The sequence below is a fragment of the Colias philodice genome, chromosome 3 (assembly GCF_061535455.1).
Source record: "Colias philodice isolate Cphi_HAF_F1 chromosome 3, ilColPhil1 Martin Lab GWU primary, whole genome shotgun sequence".
Classification (NCBI taxonomy): domain Eukaryota; kingdom Metazoa; phylum Arthropoda; class Insecta; order Lepidoptera; family Pieridae; genus Colias; species Colias philodice.
Genome location: NC_143088.1, coordinates 3,143,267 through 3,159,932, shown reverse-complemented (window position 1 = coordinate 3,159,932; position 16,666 = coordinate 3,143,267). Strand labels below are relative to the sequence as shown.

At 34.6% G+C, this 16,666-nt stretch overlaps 2 protein-coding genes and 1 long non-coding RNA gene across 3 annotated transcripts in view; 1 reads left to right on the top strand and 2 right to left on the bottom strand.

Annotated features, from left to right (window-relative positions):
* Nucleotides 1–167: 167 nt before the first annotated feature.
* Nucleotides 168–16,666, bottom strand: part of LOC149489468 (uncharacterized) — a 104,463-nt gene continuing 87,964 nt past the window's right edge. Inside the window, exon 2 of the long non-coding RNA XR_016318137.1 lies at nucleotides 168–892. This is a non-coding gene — a long non-coding RNA (uncharacterized LOC149489468). The remainder of the gene's footprint in view (nucleotides 893–16,666) is intronic.
* Rab9 (RAS oncogene family member Rab9) lies at nucleotides 2,906–9,275 on the bottom strand. The gene is made up of 4 exons (XM_089713170.1): nucleotides 8,765–9,275; nucleotides 5,434–5,634; nucleotides 5,027–5,169; nucleotides 2,906–4,750 (listed from the first exon to the last, which is right to left on the bottom strand). The coding sequence occupies exons 1-4, from the start codon at nucleotides 8,969–8,971 to the stop codon at nucleotides 4,618–4,620; spliced, it is 684 nt and encodes a 227-aa protein (XP_089569296.1). The 5' UTR covers nucleotides 8,972–9,275; the 3' UTR covers nucleotides 2,906–4,617.
* Hr39 (Nuclear hormone receptor FTZ-F1 beta) overlaps nucleotides 9,689–16,666 on the top strand; it is a 42,039-nt gene continuing 35,061 nt past the window's right edge. Inside the window, exon 1 of the mRNA XM_089713482.1 lies at nucleotides 9,689–10,025. The gene's annotated coding sequence lies outside the window, so the exon portion shown is untranslated. The remainder of the gene's footprint in view (nucleotides 10,026–16,666) is intronic.

Below are 16,666 nucleotides of genomic sequence, written 5' to 3'. Positions count from 1 at the left end.
GCGATTTCTCCAGATTTCTCGAACATTTTATCTACCCATAGTATCTACCTAATAGCTTAGGAATGAGCCACGCAGGGATGATTTCCAAAAGCATTTCCATTCCTTCGAATATCGTTTTACATTCACACCTGACACCACTATCAAGGGGACAATGAATAAAACAAAAATAACTTAAATATTTTTTATTCTGATCCTCATTACAGGTTAAACATCACAGCTTAAACTTCTAACTTAAGAAATAAGTGCATTATGTGCTGCTACGCGGGCAAATAAATATATTTTATATTCTACATGCACATGTTCGCTAGAAGTGATAAAACTGCATAAAAATTATACCTACAAGTCCTACAACAGTGTTTAAGTTCGGCTATATGATGTATGGCCGGCTACTCATTTTCTCTTAATTGCCCCTGCTTGCCTATAAACATCACAATTATTAAGGAGCCAATTAAGGGTCCAATTCTAAAATTGCCCCTGCTGCAGGTAGGTGAGTAACTGAGTAGCCGGTTTATGTGTGACATGTCTCAATCACGCGTAATGACGGACGGGAATTGGCGGGAATTTACGACAAGAATGAAAACTATACATACAATAAAAACAGAATATTGCGCGTGAGATAATAAGAGCTGAAAATTATGTAAAGTACAATTTTGGAATGGACAGAAATACACGTTTTGAAACCTTACATGAATCTAGGTACAGATAGAACCGACCTTTATAGAGCCGTAAAATCAAGTGTCACATTGCACAAACGTTCTTTTGGCTAACTTCTGAACTGCCATAAAGATTGGTTCTACCTACCTTTATCAGTTCTAAAAAGTATTATTTTTGGAATTATTCATTTATTGGTATAATAATTGGAATATTCTTTTCCTATATGTACCAGTAATACCTCGTTTTATATGGGAACACTTTTCCCCGTACACCTATGGTGCACATTAACACATTCAAAATTTACAATAAATAAATTTTGAATTTGAATTTGAAATTTGAATTAAGTGAACAAACAAAAATATATTTATCGATGAAATAACATAAAACATGATCGCATCTTACTATTTAGAAGTTCCCACAACCAATTTAAAGAATAATTATAGCCTAAACATGTGCAACACTAACCTTCGAACAAATCAAACATATTTAACATTAAAACAATTATACAAATTTACAACAACTTCGTAAAATCTAAAGGTGCATTTACATCAAGCGAGCGAATGTCCATTCGAACCCCACTATATCAAATTCTTTTAGTCTAAACAGGCGCGGCGTAGAGCATTCTTTTGATGTTCTTAGTGCGTTCAAAAAGATTCTATGCAATGTTCGAATACTGAACAACACTGATTTCGAGTTTTCGTTTGAACTAAAAGATCAGCTCTTGCTCTAGCTCTATGTTCGTTTGATGTAAATGCACTGTAGAGGTGCGACTAAAATGCGAAATAACACACAAATAAAAAATTAAGTCAATATTAAACTACAAACATACGCTATCATAAATATATTATGCGATAAAATTTAAGCAGTTGCCAACAAAATAATAAGCAAATATAATTTTACAAAACATGAATTCATTATAAATACTGAGTGATGTACTACATTACATTAAAGCCCATGTGCAAGATTACAATAATTTCCATAAATTATAGTTTTTATAACAACCAAATTTTCAAGAATTAATTTTATTCTGATCTTATATGAAAGGGAGATTATTACGTTAATAATTATGTTGTAGACTCAATTAACCAATAATTTTCTCTCTGAAGTTACACTATTACTTAGTCAATATCATTTCAAGATATTTACAATCAAATCTTCATATTCATATTAAATTAGTCTGTCTCTTTCTAACATGATAGAATACCCGCCATTCGAGCGAGAAAGGTAGCATTCTTATTTTTTCGTACTGCCATCGAACTAACAAAACTGCTTGTATGTGCACATATACTATCCTGCTCACTCTAAAGCAGAGGCGGCTCGTGACAAAATTTTATGGGTGTTCACTTGAAATAAAACACTGAAAATACGTGGTGTAAAGCAGTACATTTATCAAAAAAATTACTTATAAAGGAAATACATACGTCTTTCTTTTTGGTGTGCAAAAATATCTATAACTTAAAGCGACAAGACATTCGAAAATGTCTGTTGTTGCTTTCATCACAACCACACAACCACGGTGATTTCACATAATATTGTTCGGATTTAAACACACGCGTATATGTTTTCGTTTTTGTCGTTCATTTTTGCGTAAGGTCAAGTTCAGGCCGTGGCAGTCCCTTAGCTTTCAATTCAAGCCGAATTTGTAACGTTTTATCACACTTTTTAATGAACGCCACATTATAATTGTTCATTTTCACACTCACAAGTAATACTGATAAGTGATAACTACAGACTATTTCAACACGTATCTTATGATTTTAATTAGAAAATTCCCGAATTTGCATTCGCGCACGTGCATTGAAGTTGACTCGAGAGTCGAGTGTTTGTTTATAATATAGAGAGTGGCAACATCGCGCGCGGCGGTAAAAACGAACCGGCAACGTTTGCGGGAGCGGCGCTCCGAATTTTGCTATCTTTCCATAGAAAATCTTCTGTTTCACGCGCGCAGGGCACTGGCAAACCCTCTCTTTCACTCCTATTGGATTTCGTATTAGGAAATGTACTAAATATTTTTTCATTGGAGCGTAATCGTGAGCGCACCGCTTCGCGCGTTACTGTATAATACAGTTATTCAGGTGTATGGAATGATGGATATATTCATTGGTATTGACAGTAGTTTTTTACGATTACGGTTGATTTTAAATAGTAATAATTAATATTAATAATGAAATTAAGGAGTATGATTTTATTATAATTATTTATGGGAGTTCACTGCACCAGCGCTCCTTAGGGCGAGCCGCCTCTGCTCTAAAGTCCATTTATACGTTAGAAAGAGATTAAAAGTAGTCTGTCTCTTTCTACCACGTTAAAATACTTTCCATTCGAGCGAGAAAGATAGCATTCTTATTTTTCTGTTCTGCCATCGAACTAACAAAACTGCTTGTACGTGCACATATACTATCCTGCTCACTGTAAAGGCCATTTATGCGTTAGAAAGAGATAGAGATACAAAAACTCGTGTTCAGTACTGTAAAATTATTTTCGTATACATATAAATGCATATATTTCGAGACTAAGTACCAAAACAATAGAATAACCGGTACAAAGTTATAATACCATTATATACAGATCGCAAATAACTATCAACTATGTACATTGCAATAAGTAAAAAAAAATAAGTATGTTATTGAATATTAAAATAAACTTATTACTTAATTTTTAGTAGGTACACATCGATTATTCATTGAAACAAAAATTCAAGAATACAGCTATTTAAATCATACAAAGAAAGATAAAAAAAAAAAAAAAAAAATTGAAATATGTATAACTTTAACAAAACTATACACATATATACACTTTCTTACAAAAAAATTACTTTCTTACCGTTATCGATTTTATAAAACCTTATTTCGAGAGTCAAGACCGATCAGCGTATCCTGTTTTTATTATTTTATGTAAAAAATATGATGCGTACTAAACATTAAGCAATATACCACATCACAAAGAGGTAGATTTGAAGCAAGTATAAGGCCATTAACAAATCCTGCATTCATTTGTGCAAATTATATATTTTTGACTTTTGTGCACACCTCATTTCTTGTGGTAACTATTTATTTAATAGCGGTTCGTCCCGGCTTTCCCCGTGGTACATACATCACTTTGGGATCACATACATATCAAACAGTGAAATAATTTTTGGAATCGCGTTCAAACAAACATACAAAAAAAATCCTGCAACTTTATATTATAAGAATAGATGAAGCTAGGCACTTGTTAAGTTACAATTTTTAATAACCACTAAGCACTAACCATTATATGTAATCAAATATACGACGTTTAAAATGTTTTAAAATATTTGTGAAAATAAATACTTAAAAGATTTAAAACCCTTCGACTCCGATATAATTGGAGTCAAAATCTATAATAACAATACGTAGAAATAAGAGTTTCAATTTACTTTTTAAGTAATTTCATAAACTATAGAAATACATTTTGGAATGTTCGACATAAAATACCTACCTACCTAAATAAGACCGTTGCAAAAGTAAATAATTATAAAATACAATAAAATGAAGTAATCTATCTGTGAACAATACAAGTTATATTTGCAAAACAAATATATTCATAAGACTTGGATTTTCATTGCAGTAAATGCATTTGCTAAGAGATTAAAGGAATAAAAATATTCCAGAGATAATTTTCTTATCTTATCAGAAAATGCTGATGTTGTTATTTCTATTATTTCATATGCAAAGAAAAGTTATATTTGAACAGATTCTTTAAACTTAAACATTTTATTTCGCCAACATACATGTTTTAGTAATTTCGAAATTTTAAGATACTTTAAATTCAAATAAAGAACATTTTAGCATTATATATATTTTTCTTATTTTTTTTTGCAAAAGCTGTCAATGTCACTCTGACATACAAAACTATGGTTTCTCTATGGTTGTACGTCAATTCACCTCATGATATGTAATCTGTTTCAACTGTATGGTACATTATGTGCTATGGGAAAATGGTTCATACGTCCATGAACCGAGAGCAGCAAGTCGCTCGGAAGCCGCTGTTCGTGTTCGAACCGTGTAGTGTCACCGTATCGGGATGGTGTAGCATGCGTAGCTCTTTCTCCGCTTTCTCTTCTAAATTAGCCCATCTGAAAAGTTAAAAAGTTTCTTGAAATAGACATTTACAAATTTAATATTAATAGATTAGAATAGATTAGAAACATAATTTAGGAGTGATATTTAGATATAAAAAAAATGTTTATTTATTGAATTAAGAAAAACTTTGAGACTGAACTCTTGATATAATTTTAAACTTTAAGTACCCTCAAAAAATTATAAAAATAAATGATAAAATTTATTTATTTTACGAAGATATATATGAGTAGGTATTGCTAAGGAATAATTTAAAACACCATTAAATTTACCTTTGAACAGCCAAAGAGAATGCTTCCACAACATTATTGTCAGTTTTCGCCGATGTCTCAATATAAGTTCCGATTTTGTTTTGTTCACACCACTGCTTCAGCTGTTCGTACGATACTTCCCTGTCTTTTGACGATACATCTGACTGTAATTATTATAAAATATGATTATTTGGTGAAGGAAAACATCATAACATAACTGGCAAGGCAACAATAAACAAAAAATTAGAAAAAAATACTTGTCAACTCACACTTAGCCAATTGTTTAATCCAAATTTAAGAACAAAAAAGTCAGTGATCATGAATTAAAAAAAAATACAAGGTTTAAAGGACTGTTACTGTCTGACTATCACTTCTATGTGGGTTAAATTTTGTATGAATAATGTTATATCAAAAATCAAATGGCTTACCTTATTACCAACCACAACAAAAGGGAATTTCTCAATGCCGTTCTTAACTCCAGCATAGTGCAAGAATTCGTTCAACCAAGTTTTTATATTATTAAACGAACTTCTATCATCTATTGCATATGCCAATATGCATATATCTGTGCCCCTGTAGAAAGGTGTCCTTAGGGATTTGAATCTTTCTTGGCCTGCTGTATCCCAGATCTGTAAAAGATATAATAATAAGTGTACTTCTTGGCACCGGTTCATTAATGATATCTGACGATACAATTAAATATAATAAAAAAGAACTTTACTTTCGAAAAAGTTGACACGAGTTTTTGTTTACACCAAAAGACCATGAAAGAATGCTCTTGCTCTAGCTCTATGTTCGTTTGATATAAATGATAAATCCACCATTATGTTTAAGTGATCAGTAAGTAGAGATGTATTAATACTACCACAGTCCACAGATAATAAATAATATACTATTAAGTTTTCTGTGGTGGAGGCAAGTTCATATAATGTACTTTTTTTTATTTACATTCTCACATTTCTTACAATGCATAAGTAAATATATTCAAGATGAAAACATATTAATAAAACTACATAAAAGAATCAATGGAATTTAAAGAATTACAGACTTAAATATGATAATATCATGAATATCAATGCAATTTGAGTATATGTAATAACCTGTAAGGTATTCAATGTAAAATGTCAATCAAAGATCAATCTAGAATTTAAATTACTCTACATCAGGGGTGGCCAATTTGATGGACCCAAGATCTCTTGTCTAACGAGACCCTCGATATAATCATTTAATTATATCCATAGAGAAAGGAAAAATTCTCAATTATACCATTTGTTGAAAGGCCATTGTTAATTTATTTTAAGCTATAATTTAGTACTTCCTTAAAGTTAATGTACCTAGTTACTGTCTCTTAGTAATTTGAACTTGAAACTTTAACAGTTTTTAAAATTAGTTAAACTCAAAAAAGTTTACAGATACATACTGGATCTGACTGCTTTTTGATTCAGGACACCGGAATTTGGATGAAGAGGAAAAATATACAAAATATTATTTGAAAGTAAATAAAAAGAAAAAAAAATCTAAGATCAAGGTTGCTTTTTTTAAAAGTGCCCAGGGCAATGCAATTTTAATCTGGCTGTGCATGAGGAAAAACCTTGTCACTATCCATATGAAAAAGACATTTTACAAAGCAAACTAACTACCATGAAAGGTCGTCTGTTGTTATTATTCTACTTTAGCAATTTAATACAAATTCAAGTTGGTAACACAAGGGTACATACTTCGCACCCTTATATTGAATTGCGTTGCTTATAAACTATAAAGGAATTTTCCAAAAGCTTGTTTTAAAAAGGTACAGAATAAGGCGTCAATTAAACTATAGTATGTTCCTAGGGCAGGCGGAAATTCGTACAATGACCTAACAGGGGTGTCCAACAATACGTGAATGCATGTCGCTGTGCTTCCTAATCTGCACCTTATACAGACATGTAAAAACAAGTTTGTTACCTCTGAACGACCGCGTCGTTCACCCCACCTTGTACCACGAGAACCCGTACGCTGCGTAAACGACATGTAAACGGTAAATTAGTGTATGAAGAGCGATAGGTATCGTTTTATTTGATGATAACATAATACTTCGTGTCATTGTACGAATTTCCGCCTGCCCTAGAAACATACTATAGCTATGTTACTAGCTACTCAATTTATATCATAAGTTAATATGTAAGGTATATGACTTTCGCTTAAGAATAATAAAATATTAAAGGCTAGCAGGACAAGACTTATCACCAACCAGCCTTCGCCCATCAATCATTATACCATTCATTTATATTCAACACTAGCTGTGCTTCTCGTTTTTACCCGTAGTGCTTTACTACTGTTGATCTCAGCAAGATGATGCCTTCCTCAATAAATTGGCTATCTAACACCGAAAGAATTTTTCAAATCGGACAAGTAGTTCCCGAAATTAGCGCGTTAATAACAAACAAACAAACAAACTCTTCAGCTTTATAATATTAAGTAAAGATAACCAGAACTTCACAATGAAGCATGGAATTTAATCAAGCTATTAGTAATATTGTAATGTTTATAGAACTGAATCTGAAATTACATATAGTTAGATATAATATATTATAGATATTTCTATTACATAGAGATCATGCACGGAGCCCAGGATTAGTAATACAAATACCACATTCATTAAAATAAAATAATTTATGGGTCCAGTTAATTATTATCATTATTAAAAAGTACTTTGATATATACTTAAAATATATGGCATATTTGCAAGAAAACCACAAAATGATAACTAGGTAATTAATTGATCATTGACCTTGTTCTCATAAAAAGTGAAGTCCCGTGTCCCCGTAGTGGGGTAAGGGGCAGATGCATTATTCATACATCTGTTTCACTGATAGATTTTCTTTAGGGACAAGTAGGTGATCAGCCTTCTGTGTCCTGCCAGACCGAGACATTTTTTTTTTCTTTGTCTCCACCGGGAATCGAACCCAGGACCCCTCGGTTCTACGCTCAAGCGCCAACCACTGTACCAAGGAGGCGGTTGTTCTCATAGGTAACCAATAATTTTTTTGTATCATTGAATTTTTATCATGGCAACTAAACTTAATATTCACCAAATTGTTAATTAATGCTGTTAAACACCGGTTGTTCTCATAGGTAACCAATAATTTTTTTGTATCATTGAATTTTTATCATGGCAACTAAACTTAATATTCACCAAATTGTTAATTAATGCTGTTAAACACCGATAATTTTGTAATTCATATAAATATTATTAGACATTATTTCGAAATGAAAATTTATTCATTTAACTAAATTTCTTTTAGACGCACCTTTAATTTCATACTTAACTAAAGGCAATTTCGTTGGAAATGATGCTAGGCAGTAAAAGTTCTTTTTATTATATGAGTTTTCGTTCAAAACTTACAATACAAATATTTCAGTTTTTAAGATAAAACTTGATTTATAGAACCTTGGCTTTGTTTGAAAAACTTGTATCATCATTATTAAGTACAAAATAATCTGACATATAATATAAATTCAAGGACAAAAAGTAAATGTCAAGACGCAGAACCCAATTTTAATAAAACAATAGACTTATAGACATAAGAATTTTTGAAATATGTAATTATAATATTTTTATTACTACATGACTGTTCCATAAATCCAATGATTCATATTCGTTACTACAATGATAATGCTAACAATGCATTTAATAATGTAACAAAGCAGATAAGTAAACAAATTCTGAGTCAAGTATAACAGTACAATACGAAACTATGAAATAAATACAATAATTACCTGCAATGTATATGGTTTGCCATTGACTTCCACAACTTTATTCATGAATTCCACTCCTATCGTGTGAAAGTTGTGATCGTCGAAGTGATTCGATATGAATCTGCTCATTAAACATGATTTCCCTACTCCTCCATCACCCAGTATAACAATCTTCAAGAGTACATTTTTATTAGCCGTTCTGCCGAATTGGTCATTTTCCTCACCCATTATGCCTTTGTTAGTGTCATAATAGTCACAAACTTTGCTTTTATTACTACAGCCTTGAGTGTCACAGTAAAATATGTTTGTTTAATTAATTAAGTCGCCTTCTCAAGGATATATATATTTTTACACTGGTTCTCAATAATTTTGTTTTAGAATATATTCGAACTTTTATGTAAAACGGGATGATTCCTTGCGAAAACCAGGTTTAGTTGGAGTATTACTTAAACTACAAGTTACAACTTCACAATTCACAGAAACTACAGTCTACAACTAAATTCACGTTCACAAGCAAACACAGCTGTTAGATGACAAAACTCTTTGATGACAAACATGACAAATAGGAGTAATTTACAGACAGCAAATTGACATTTGCCAATAATGTCATTTTGTGACAATGCTAATCAACAAAGTTTTGTAAAATTCCAGATTGTAAAATTTATTGTGTTTACTTTGCAATTTAATTGGCGATATATAGTTATAAAAAGCCTATAAATTAAAACAAATAATGCTATATTAATTTTTAATACTCTCAGTAGTGACATCTGTGAAAGATTGATATAAATTTTAAATACGAGTGACATAAATTATGTGACAGTTAACCGGTAGATGTCTCTTCAATCAACTGTTTATTTCAATGTCATCCTCTAGATGGCACTTTATAATAAAAGCATATTTGCTATTGCACTGGATCTGTCTGTGGTTTATTACTTTATTCCGCTTTGTTTTGCGGAGGTGAGAGGACATAGTGTCGTTATAGTTTGCGATCATTGTTTTCAATGTTTTTCTTGTTGATAGCATTTCGTGAGTGAATTGACAATAAATTAAACTAAACTAGTGTATTATAAATGGAACAAAATCAGTGCACGTGTTCAGTAATTGAAAAATAGAAACATTTGCGCAATTGTTTAAGCGATTCGATGTCAATAAACTTGTCGGTGATATTTTATGGGAAAGGTGTGCCGCGTCGCTAATACCTGTTCGCGGCGACAGGGTGCATGAGGTCGGAGCATTGGCGGAGGCGGTCGGTGCCTGAGCGTGGTGCGATGGTAGAAGTGAGGTGAGTGGAATTAGGCGACAGGCGTTCGTTCTTCGGGGCCGCGGCAAGGCAACGGGTCGGCGGGAGCGCGCGCGGGGCGGGGTGCGTGCATTCACCTCTGACCCGCGCGGGGCGAACGGCACTCAAGGTCGGTGCGCCGCCTGAAGGTCGCTCGTCACGTGACGCGGAGGGTGCTCACCCCCGCCCGCCCCATGTCAGTCGCGTCCTTCAGCCGTGCCGAGTGACATTCGCGCACTAAAGTGTCGAGGATCAAATTAAATAATATAATTTAATTTTTATTTTTCTCTAGTTTTGTTGGTTAATTTTCTAATATTTTTGTTTGGTTAAACAGTGTGTACGTTTGTGTATGTAGACAAATTGAACAGACAATAATCGTATTGGATTGTATTTTTATAATATGCTAAATTTTTTGCTATGGATTTATAGTAAGTATCGATTATACACAAATTTTATCGCTTAGAATTTTTTGACTACAATTTTAAATTAACATCAATTTAACTCATAATTTTCTTGCAAATACCTAATATAAATTTATTTAATAATCTAATAAAAAATAAAAAAAAATATGCGACTCGTTGTTACCTTCTTATACATTTAAGTTAAAACGTATGAGTTTAATTAAATTACTTACTAGGCTAGGTTCATTCAATGACATTACCACATTCAGTTTATTACTCGTACCTATATTAAATTTTACAATTAGGTACTATACAGATTAACAGATTGCGTCGTTACAAATAATAGTATTTATTCGATTGTATCAGATCTACATAATTATTATTTTGTTTCACGTTTTAAATAATTCGATAAGATATTATATTAAAGTTTAAAATTTTAAAATTAGATAGTTAAATTATACATAGACATATTTGTAACTTTGTTTATACAATTTTCAGTTCCAATTGGATAAATACATAAAGTACCTCATAGGTATTGAAAGTCCTTCAAAAATAATAGAAATATCAAATAAACACAAAACATCAAGTATGAAACAAGCTTTAGATGTAATTTATAAACAAAATATGATATCGCCGAAGCGGGCCTCGCAAGCTCAACCAGACACGTTCTTAATAAAAAGTTGCATATCAAGGTCTTCTCCTTTTGATTTATCAATTATATACTGCGTATTGATTGGATTTGAATATTAATAAATGTTAATGTGCCTCTGGAAAACATACAGCATTGTTATGAAGCAGTGTATACTCAACCATAGATACGGAATGATTTCCATAGACTACATACAACCTCTAGTTCCAATTTATTCCGCTAGACGTCGTCGCTGTCACCAGCAAGGTGATGGGGGAACCAAATTCATTTTTCGAATCATAGCGTTGTGTACTCTCGCCATAGGCGGTCGTTTCAATAAGCATTACTAGTGTACAAGTGTTCAAAAGTGCTAGTGTGTGAATAATTTAATAATTTTTCAAAGTCAACCGTTACTGTTCGTAATGAATTCGCCACCTAACAACGACTTCGAGGCGCCTTCTGGGGCCCCGACGGGCTCAGAAGGCCATCGTTCTGCTGCTTCGCCCTCGTCAGCGAGCCGGAGCGACAACAAACGGAAGAAATGTACTTCAAGTTCGAGTGACAGCGACTCGGACCCGGAGGTCGACGTGCCGACGACCAAGAAACAAAAAACGAGTACTGAGGTAACCGCCGATCCTCGGATCGACGCACTATATGCCCAGGTCAGTTTTCTTACAAATTATTTAATGCAGCAACAAAGTGCTCAAAACATAATTGAGTCTGATAATAATGTTGAAGTACCCGCAACCGAAAATATCGAATTTTTGTCGAAGCCATCAACGAGTGCAAACAAATCAATAGATTTAGGCGTATGTAAAACGGTTTTTGACGAGAAAAAAGTTCTTAAGCCCGCAAATGAAAAATTATTACGTCAATTAATCGAGCTTCAACAATTTAATTCGCCAACGTGGCCTCATATTCGCTATTCCAAAGCATTAACGGACATGCTAGCCGCACCAGGTTTTTGTAGTTTAAAAATTAATGACGAAATGTGTTCTTTAAACAAGGGTAAAGATTTCTTATCATCAACCGAAGAAATTATGGCCGCGATTACAAATGCATTATTACAGCAAAGGGAACTATTACAATCGGGCTTACAGGAGCTCATTAATTGGGCCCACAATTCTCAATCAGAACTTAATCCAGATAATCTTTTTAAAAAAATTTCTGACGCGTTTGGTACTACATCTCCGTCATATAAGCTATCGGAACAAACATTACAAATTGTGTGCGGTAAAAGAGCGGAGTGTATCGAAATTAGGAGAAAAAGATTATTAGATGGAATTAGGGATAAAAATATTCAAAGCGCGCTTAGGAATATCCCTCCGAGCGAAGAACATTTATTTAATAAGACCAAACTCTTAACGTTTATACAATCGCTAGGCGGTCCTCACTTTTGGTTACTACCCTCACAATCACAAATTTATAAAAAAACGGAACCACTTAAAAAGAAGTACAAGAATTCGTTACCTTCTACTTCCAAGGCTCAATACCGTTCGAGCAAAAACGTTACTCCAGATACATATAAAAATTCGCAAAGTACTTTTAAAAAAACAAATAATTTTAAACAAACTAAAAATAATTCCTTTCGAAACAAAGAAGAGAGGAAGTGACTATCCGACACACTTCAGGGGGGGTTGTTTAAAAGCTTTCAAGAGCCGTTGGCAAGCTTTGGGCGCGAACAAGTTTATAATTTCGGCAATAACACACTTTCGATTGCCCCTGGTAAAAAAACCGCCATTAATAAGGCCAACAAAGGAAATTATGAAACAGTATTCAACAACCCCGTCCCCTGCAATGTCTCAATCAATACAGGAGCTTCTGGATCAAGGTGTACTGCAGATCGTCACCAAAAGAACTCCCAGTTTTATTTCAAAGCTTTTTCTGAGGAAGAAAAGCGACGGCACTATGCGTCCGATATTCGACCTGCGGGAGCTGAACAAATTTATAAAGGCAAAGCACTTTCGCCTCATTTCGCACTCCACAGTTCCCGAGTTTCTCCAGCCTGGGGACTGGATGATAAAGCTAGACATCTCGTCCGCCTATTTTCACCTGGCCTGCGCCAAGTCTCACCGGCCTTTTATGAGAATAAGTTACCAGCTCCAACTTTACGAAATGACGTGCCTACCCTTTGGCCTAGCGTCAGCACCGTACCTTTTCTCTTCAGTAACATGTTGGGTCGCGGAGACCTTGCGTGCAAAAGGTTGTCGAGTTCTAGTGTATCTGGACGACTTCCTTCTGGTCAATCAGGACCAGTCCAAGTTATGTCGTCAGGCTGCGGAAGCCGTGCGGCACTTGGAATATCTGGGATGGCAGATAAACTACCAAAAATCGGTTTTGACCCCCACTCAAGACTTGGAATATTTAGGCATACGATGGCAGACTGCAAAAAATGTTATGTCACTACCAGAGAAAAGGAGAGACAAGTTAGACAACGCCATAGCTCAGGTTCTGAAGATACAACAGGTAAATCTTCGAGAACTACAATGCCTTTTGGGTCAACTGAATTTTGCAAATTTCGTTATCCCGCGGGGCCGATTACATTGTCGCAGAATGCAGATCTTTCTGCGACGCTTCAACAAGAAGAGATCGCGACAGAAACTGCCAGTCCCAGCTATTGTGGCACAAGAGATGACGTGGTGGCGCGGAGCTACCCGGCACAGCATGCCAATACACAAAAAACCTGCCACCCATTTCCTGGCGACGGACGCTTCGGACTTTGGTTGGGGAGCCCAATTGAATGGGAAGACTATGTCAGGAGTCTGGTCAGTCCGTCAAAGAAGGTGGCATTGCAACAAAAAAGAGCTATACGCAGTAGTAACGGCTATAGAAAAGAATGTAGAACTGTTGCGCAATGCACACGTTCTAATTCAGTCGGACAACAGGACACTGATTGCTTATATTCGGAAAGAAGGGGGGACGAGATCGATAGCCTTGTTAACACTAACTTCCAAGTTGTTACAAATAGTGGACCGCTACAAGATAACGGTGAGCGCATATTACCTACCGGGACGGTACAATATAATAGCGGACAGGCTATCACGAGGAAAACGTCCAGCAGAGTGGCATCTATTACCAAGAGCGACAGCGAAAGTGTTCCAGAAGTGGGGACAACCCCAAATCGACCTGTTTGCCACAAGAAAGTCTGCAGTAGTACAGGAATACGTGTCGATAGACTGCAGAGATCTATCAGCAAGTTATATAGATGCCTTCAGCAGGCCATGGAAGTATCAGCTAGCATGGGTATTCCCACCGCCAAGCCTCATACCACGGGTGCTAGCACATCTAAACAGTGCAACGGGAACGTATCTTGTAGTGGTTCCAGAATGGCCGAAGGCGTTCTGGCTCCAGGACCTGAAGGCCAGAGCCCTGGATCATCCGTACCAGATCAGGAACCTGCCAGAAGTGCTGATAGATGTAACAACACTGTTACCCCCACCACAAGTGCAGACATTAACCCTGAAAGTTTGGAAGATTGGGGGTGGGGCGAACTAATAAAAGATTGGTCTGAGCAGGAAAAGAGCCTGTTAAAGAAAAGCTGGCGAGTTTCCACATTATCAACATATACGCCAGCCCTCAGAAGATGGCTATCCTGGTGTGTCAATTGTTCAGTAAATCCAAAATGTCCAAAGCCAGCGGATATCGCCCGTTTTTTAATACACCTTAACGTCAAAGAGAATTTATCATACAGCACGATATTGGTCCATAAATCAGCTATTTTAACATTCTGCGGTCCTCATATAGAAAAAGAGTCATTTTCAAATTTTATTATTAAACATACCCTTAAAGCAATTGGTGCCTGTAATCCTAAGGCTGTTAGACCGTTGATTACATGGGATCCGAGAACTGTTCTTGAATGGCTCTCGTCTAACCCGCTAAAGGATACCCTATTTGATATTTCTCGTAGAACAGCTACGATATTATTACTGGCTTCGGGCCGACGGGTTCATGACCTTACATTGTTAAATATATCGGATAACAGTTTCTTTGATAATGGTGAAAACATCTACCTAATACCAGCTTTTGGTTCAAAAACAGATACTCATAGTTCTCGTCAATCAGCTTGGAAACTTGCGAAACATCCGGATAAAAACATCTGTCCAGTTACTCTTGTACGGCTTTTAATACAAAAGAGTTATTCAAAACGTAGTGAAGCTAATAATTTAAAAAACCTATTCATAACATTCGGTAATAAAACTAAAGCTGCTTCCCGTACAGTCATTGGGAATTGGGTACGCTCTGTACTCAGAGACAGCGGAATAAATGCTTCTCCAGGCAGCTGTAGATCGGCGGTAGCATCATTAGGATGGCTGGAGAATCAGCCTATAGACGAAATATTATCACGAGGAAATTGGAAATCCTCCAATACATTTTTTAAACATTATTGTCGTGAAATTGAACTATCTAATGAAAATAATCGAAATTTGATTTTTAATACTTTTACATTATCATAGAATATAGATTCAATGAAAATTAATAAACAAATAAATTGTGTATATTTTTGTAGAATATTGTAACGTTATATTGATTGTATATTGATTCAAAGTTAAAGGCTACTTAAAATAGTATATTATTTGAATTTAATTAAACTTAAAATATTGTGCATATTTATGTGACATGATTTAGTGATTACAAGTAAGAAAACATTTAAAATACTATATATTGTTTGAATGTTAGAAAATAAAAATAAGAACATAAGTAGTAGTTTTATTTTATATTTATATTCATCATAGCGTTGTGGTCTTTTTATTTCACCAGCAGATAACAAACACGTCTTCATAACAATGCTGTATGTTTTCCAGAGGCACATTAATATAACGGTTTTACATTACAATAAAACCGATATTATGTGCCGAAAAGGAAAACATACAGCATTGCAGGAAGTCCTTCCTGGTGAAGACTATGATTCGAAAAATGAATTTGGTTCCCCCATCACCTTGCTGGTGACAGCGACGACGTCTAGCGGAATAAATTGGAACTAGAGGTTGTATGTAGTCTATGGAAATCATTCCGTATCTATGGTTGAGTATACACTGCTTCATAACAATGCTGTATGTTTTCCTTTTCGGCACATAATATCGGTTTTATTGTAATGTAAAACCGTTATATTATAGGTACCTTGATAAAAACTACTAAAGAGATCCGCTCATGTTTTTTACTTAACTTATCTGTTAGGTTTTTTTTGGTGGTATATAGGACAAGTCTTACAAGAATTGAGATAAATACAGATAAAATATAATACATTTACCTACAAGCTTTGGGGCGTGGTTTTGCACGCTGTTGTTTATCTGCATTCCAGATTTCTGTAGATATCGAAGTGAGACACAATCTTTAAAAATATTAAACAAAACCGTTTCATTACAACAGTAGACTTCAAACCTTCAATTCTATTGTGAACTAGCCTTCACTCCAGTTAGTAGTTTAAAACATGTGAATATCAGCCCCCTTCAAAGCTCACTTTAAATCTACTCTTAGCTATCATCTCCCACACACAGCCTCCTTATCAAATCTTATATTCATAGATCAAGTAGTTTTCGAGGTTTCCTTCGATTTCGATTAGTCAGTCAATGAGTATCCTTTCGCTTTTATACATATTAATCTAAGTCACCTAGATC

What these genes read in the sequence shown, in the direction of transcription:
- Rab9 (XM_089713170.1), bottom strand. Translation starts at nt 8,971, where the DNA reads ATGGGTGAGGAAAATGACCAATTCGGCAGAACGGCTAATAAAAATGTA. An exon ending in GCAAACCATATACATTGCAG is followed by an intron (nt 5,635 to 8,764) that starts GTAATTATTGTA and finishes TATCTTTTACAG; the next exon opens with ATCTGGGATACAGCAGGCCA. An exon ending in TTCTCTTTGGCTGTTCAAAG is followed by an intron (nt 4,751 to 5,026) that starts GTAAATTTAATG and finishes TTAACTTTTCAG; the next exon opens with ATGGGCTAATTTAGAAGAGA.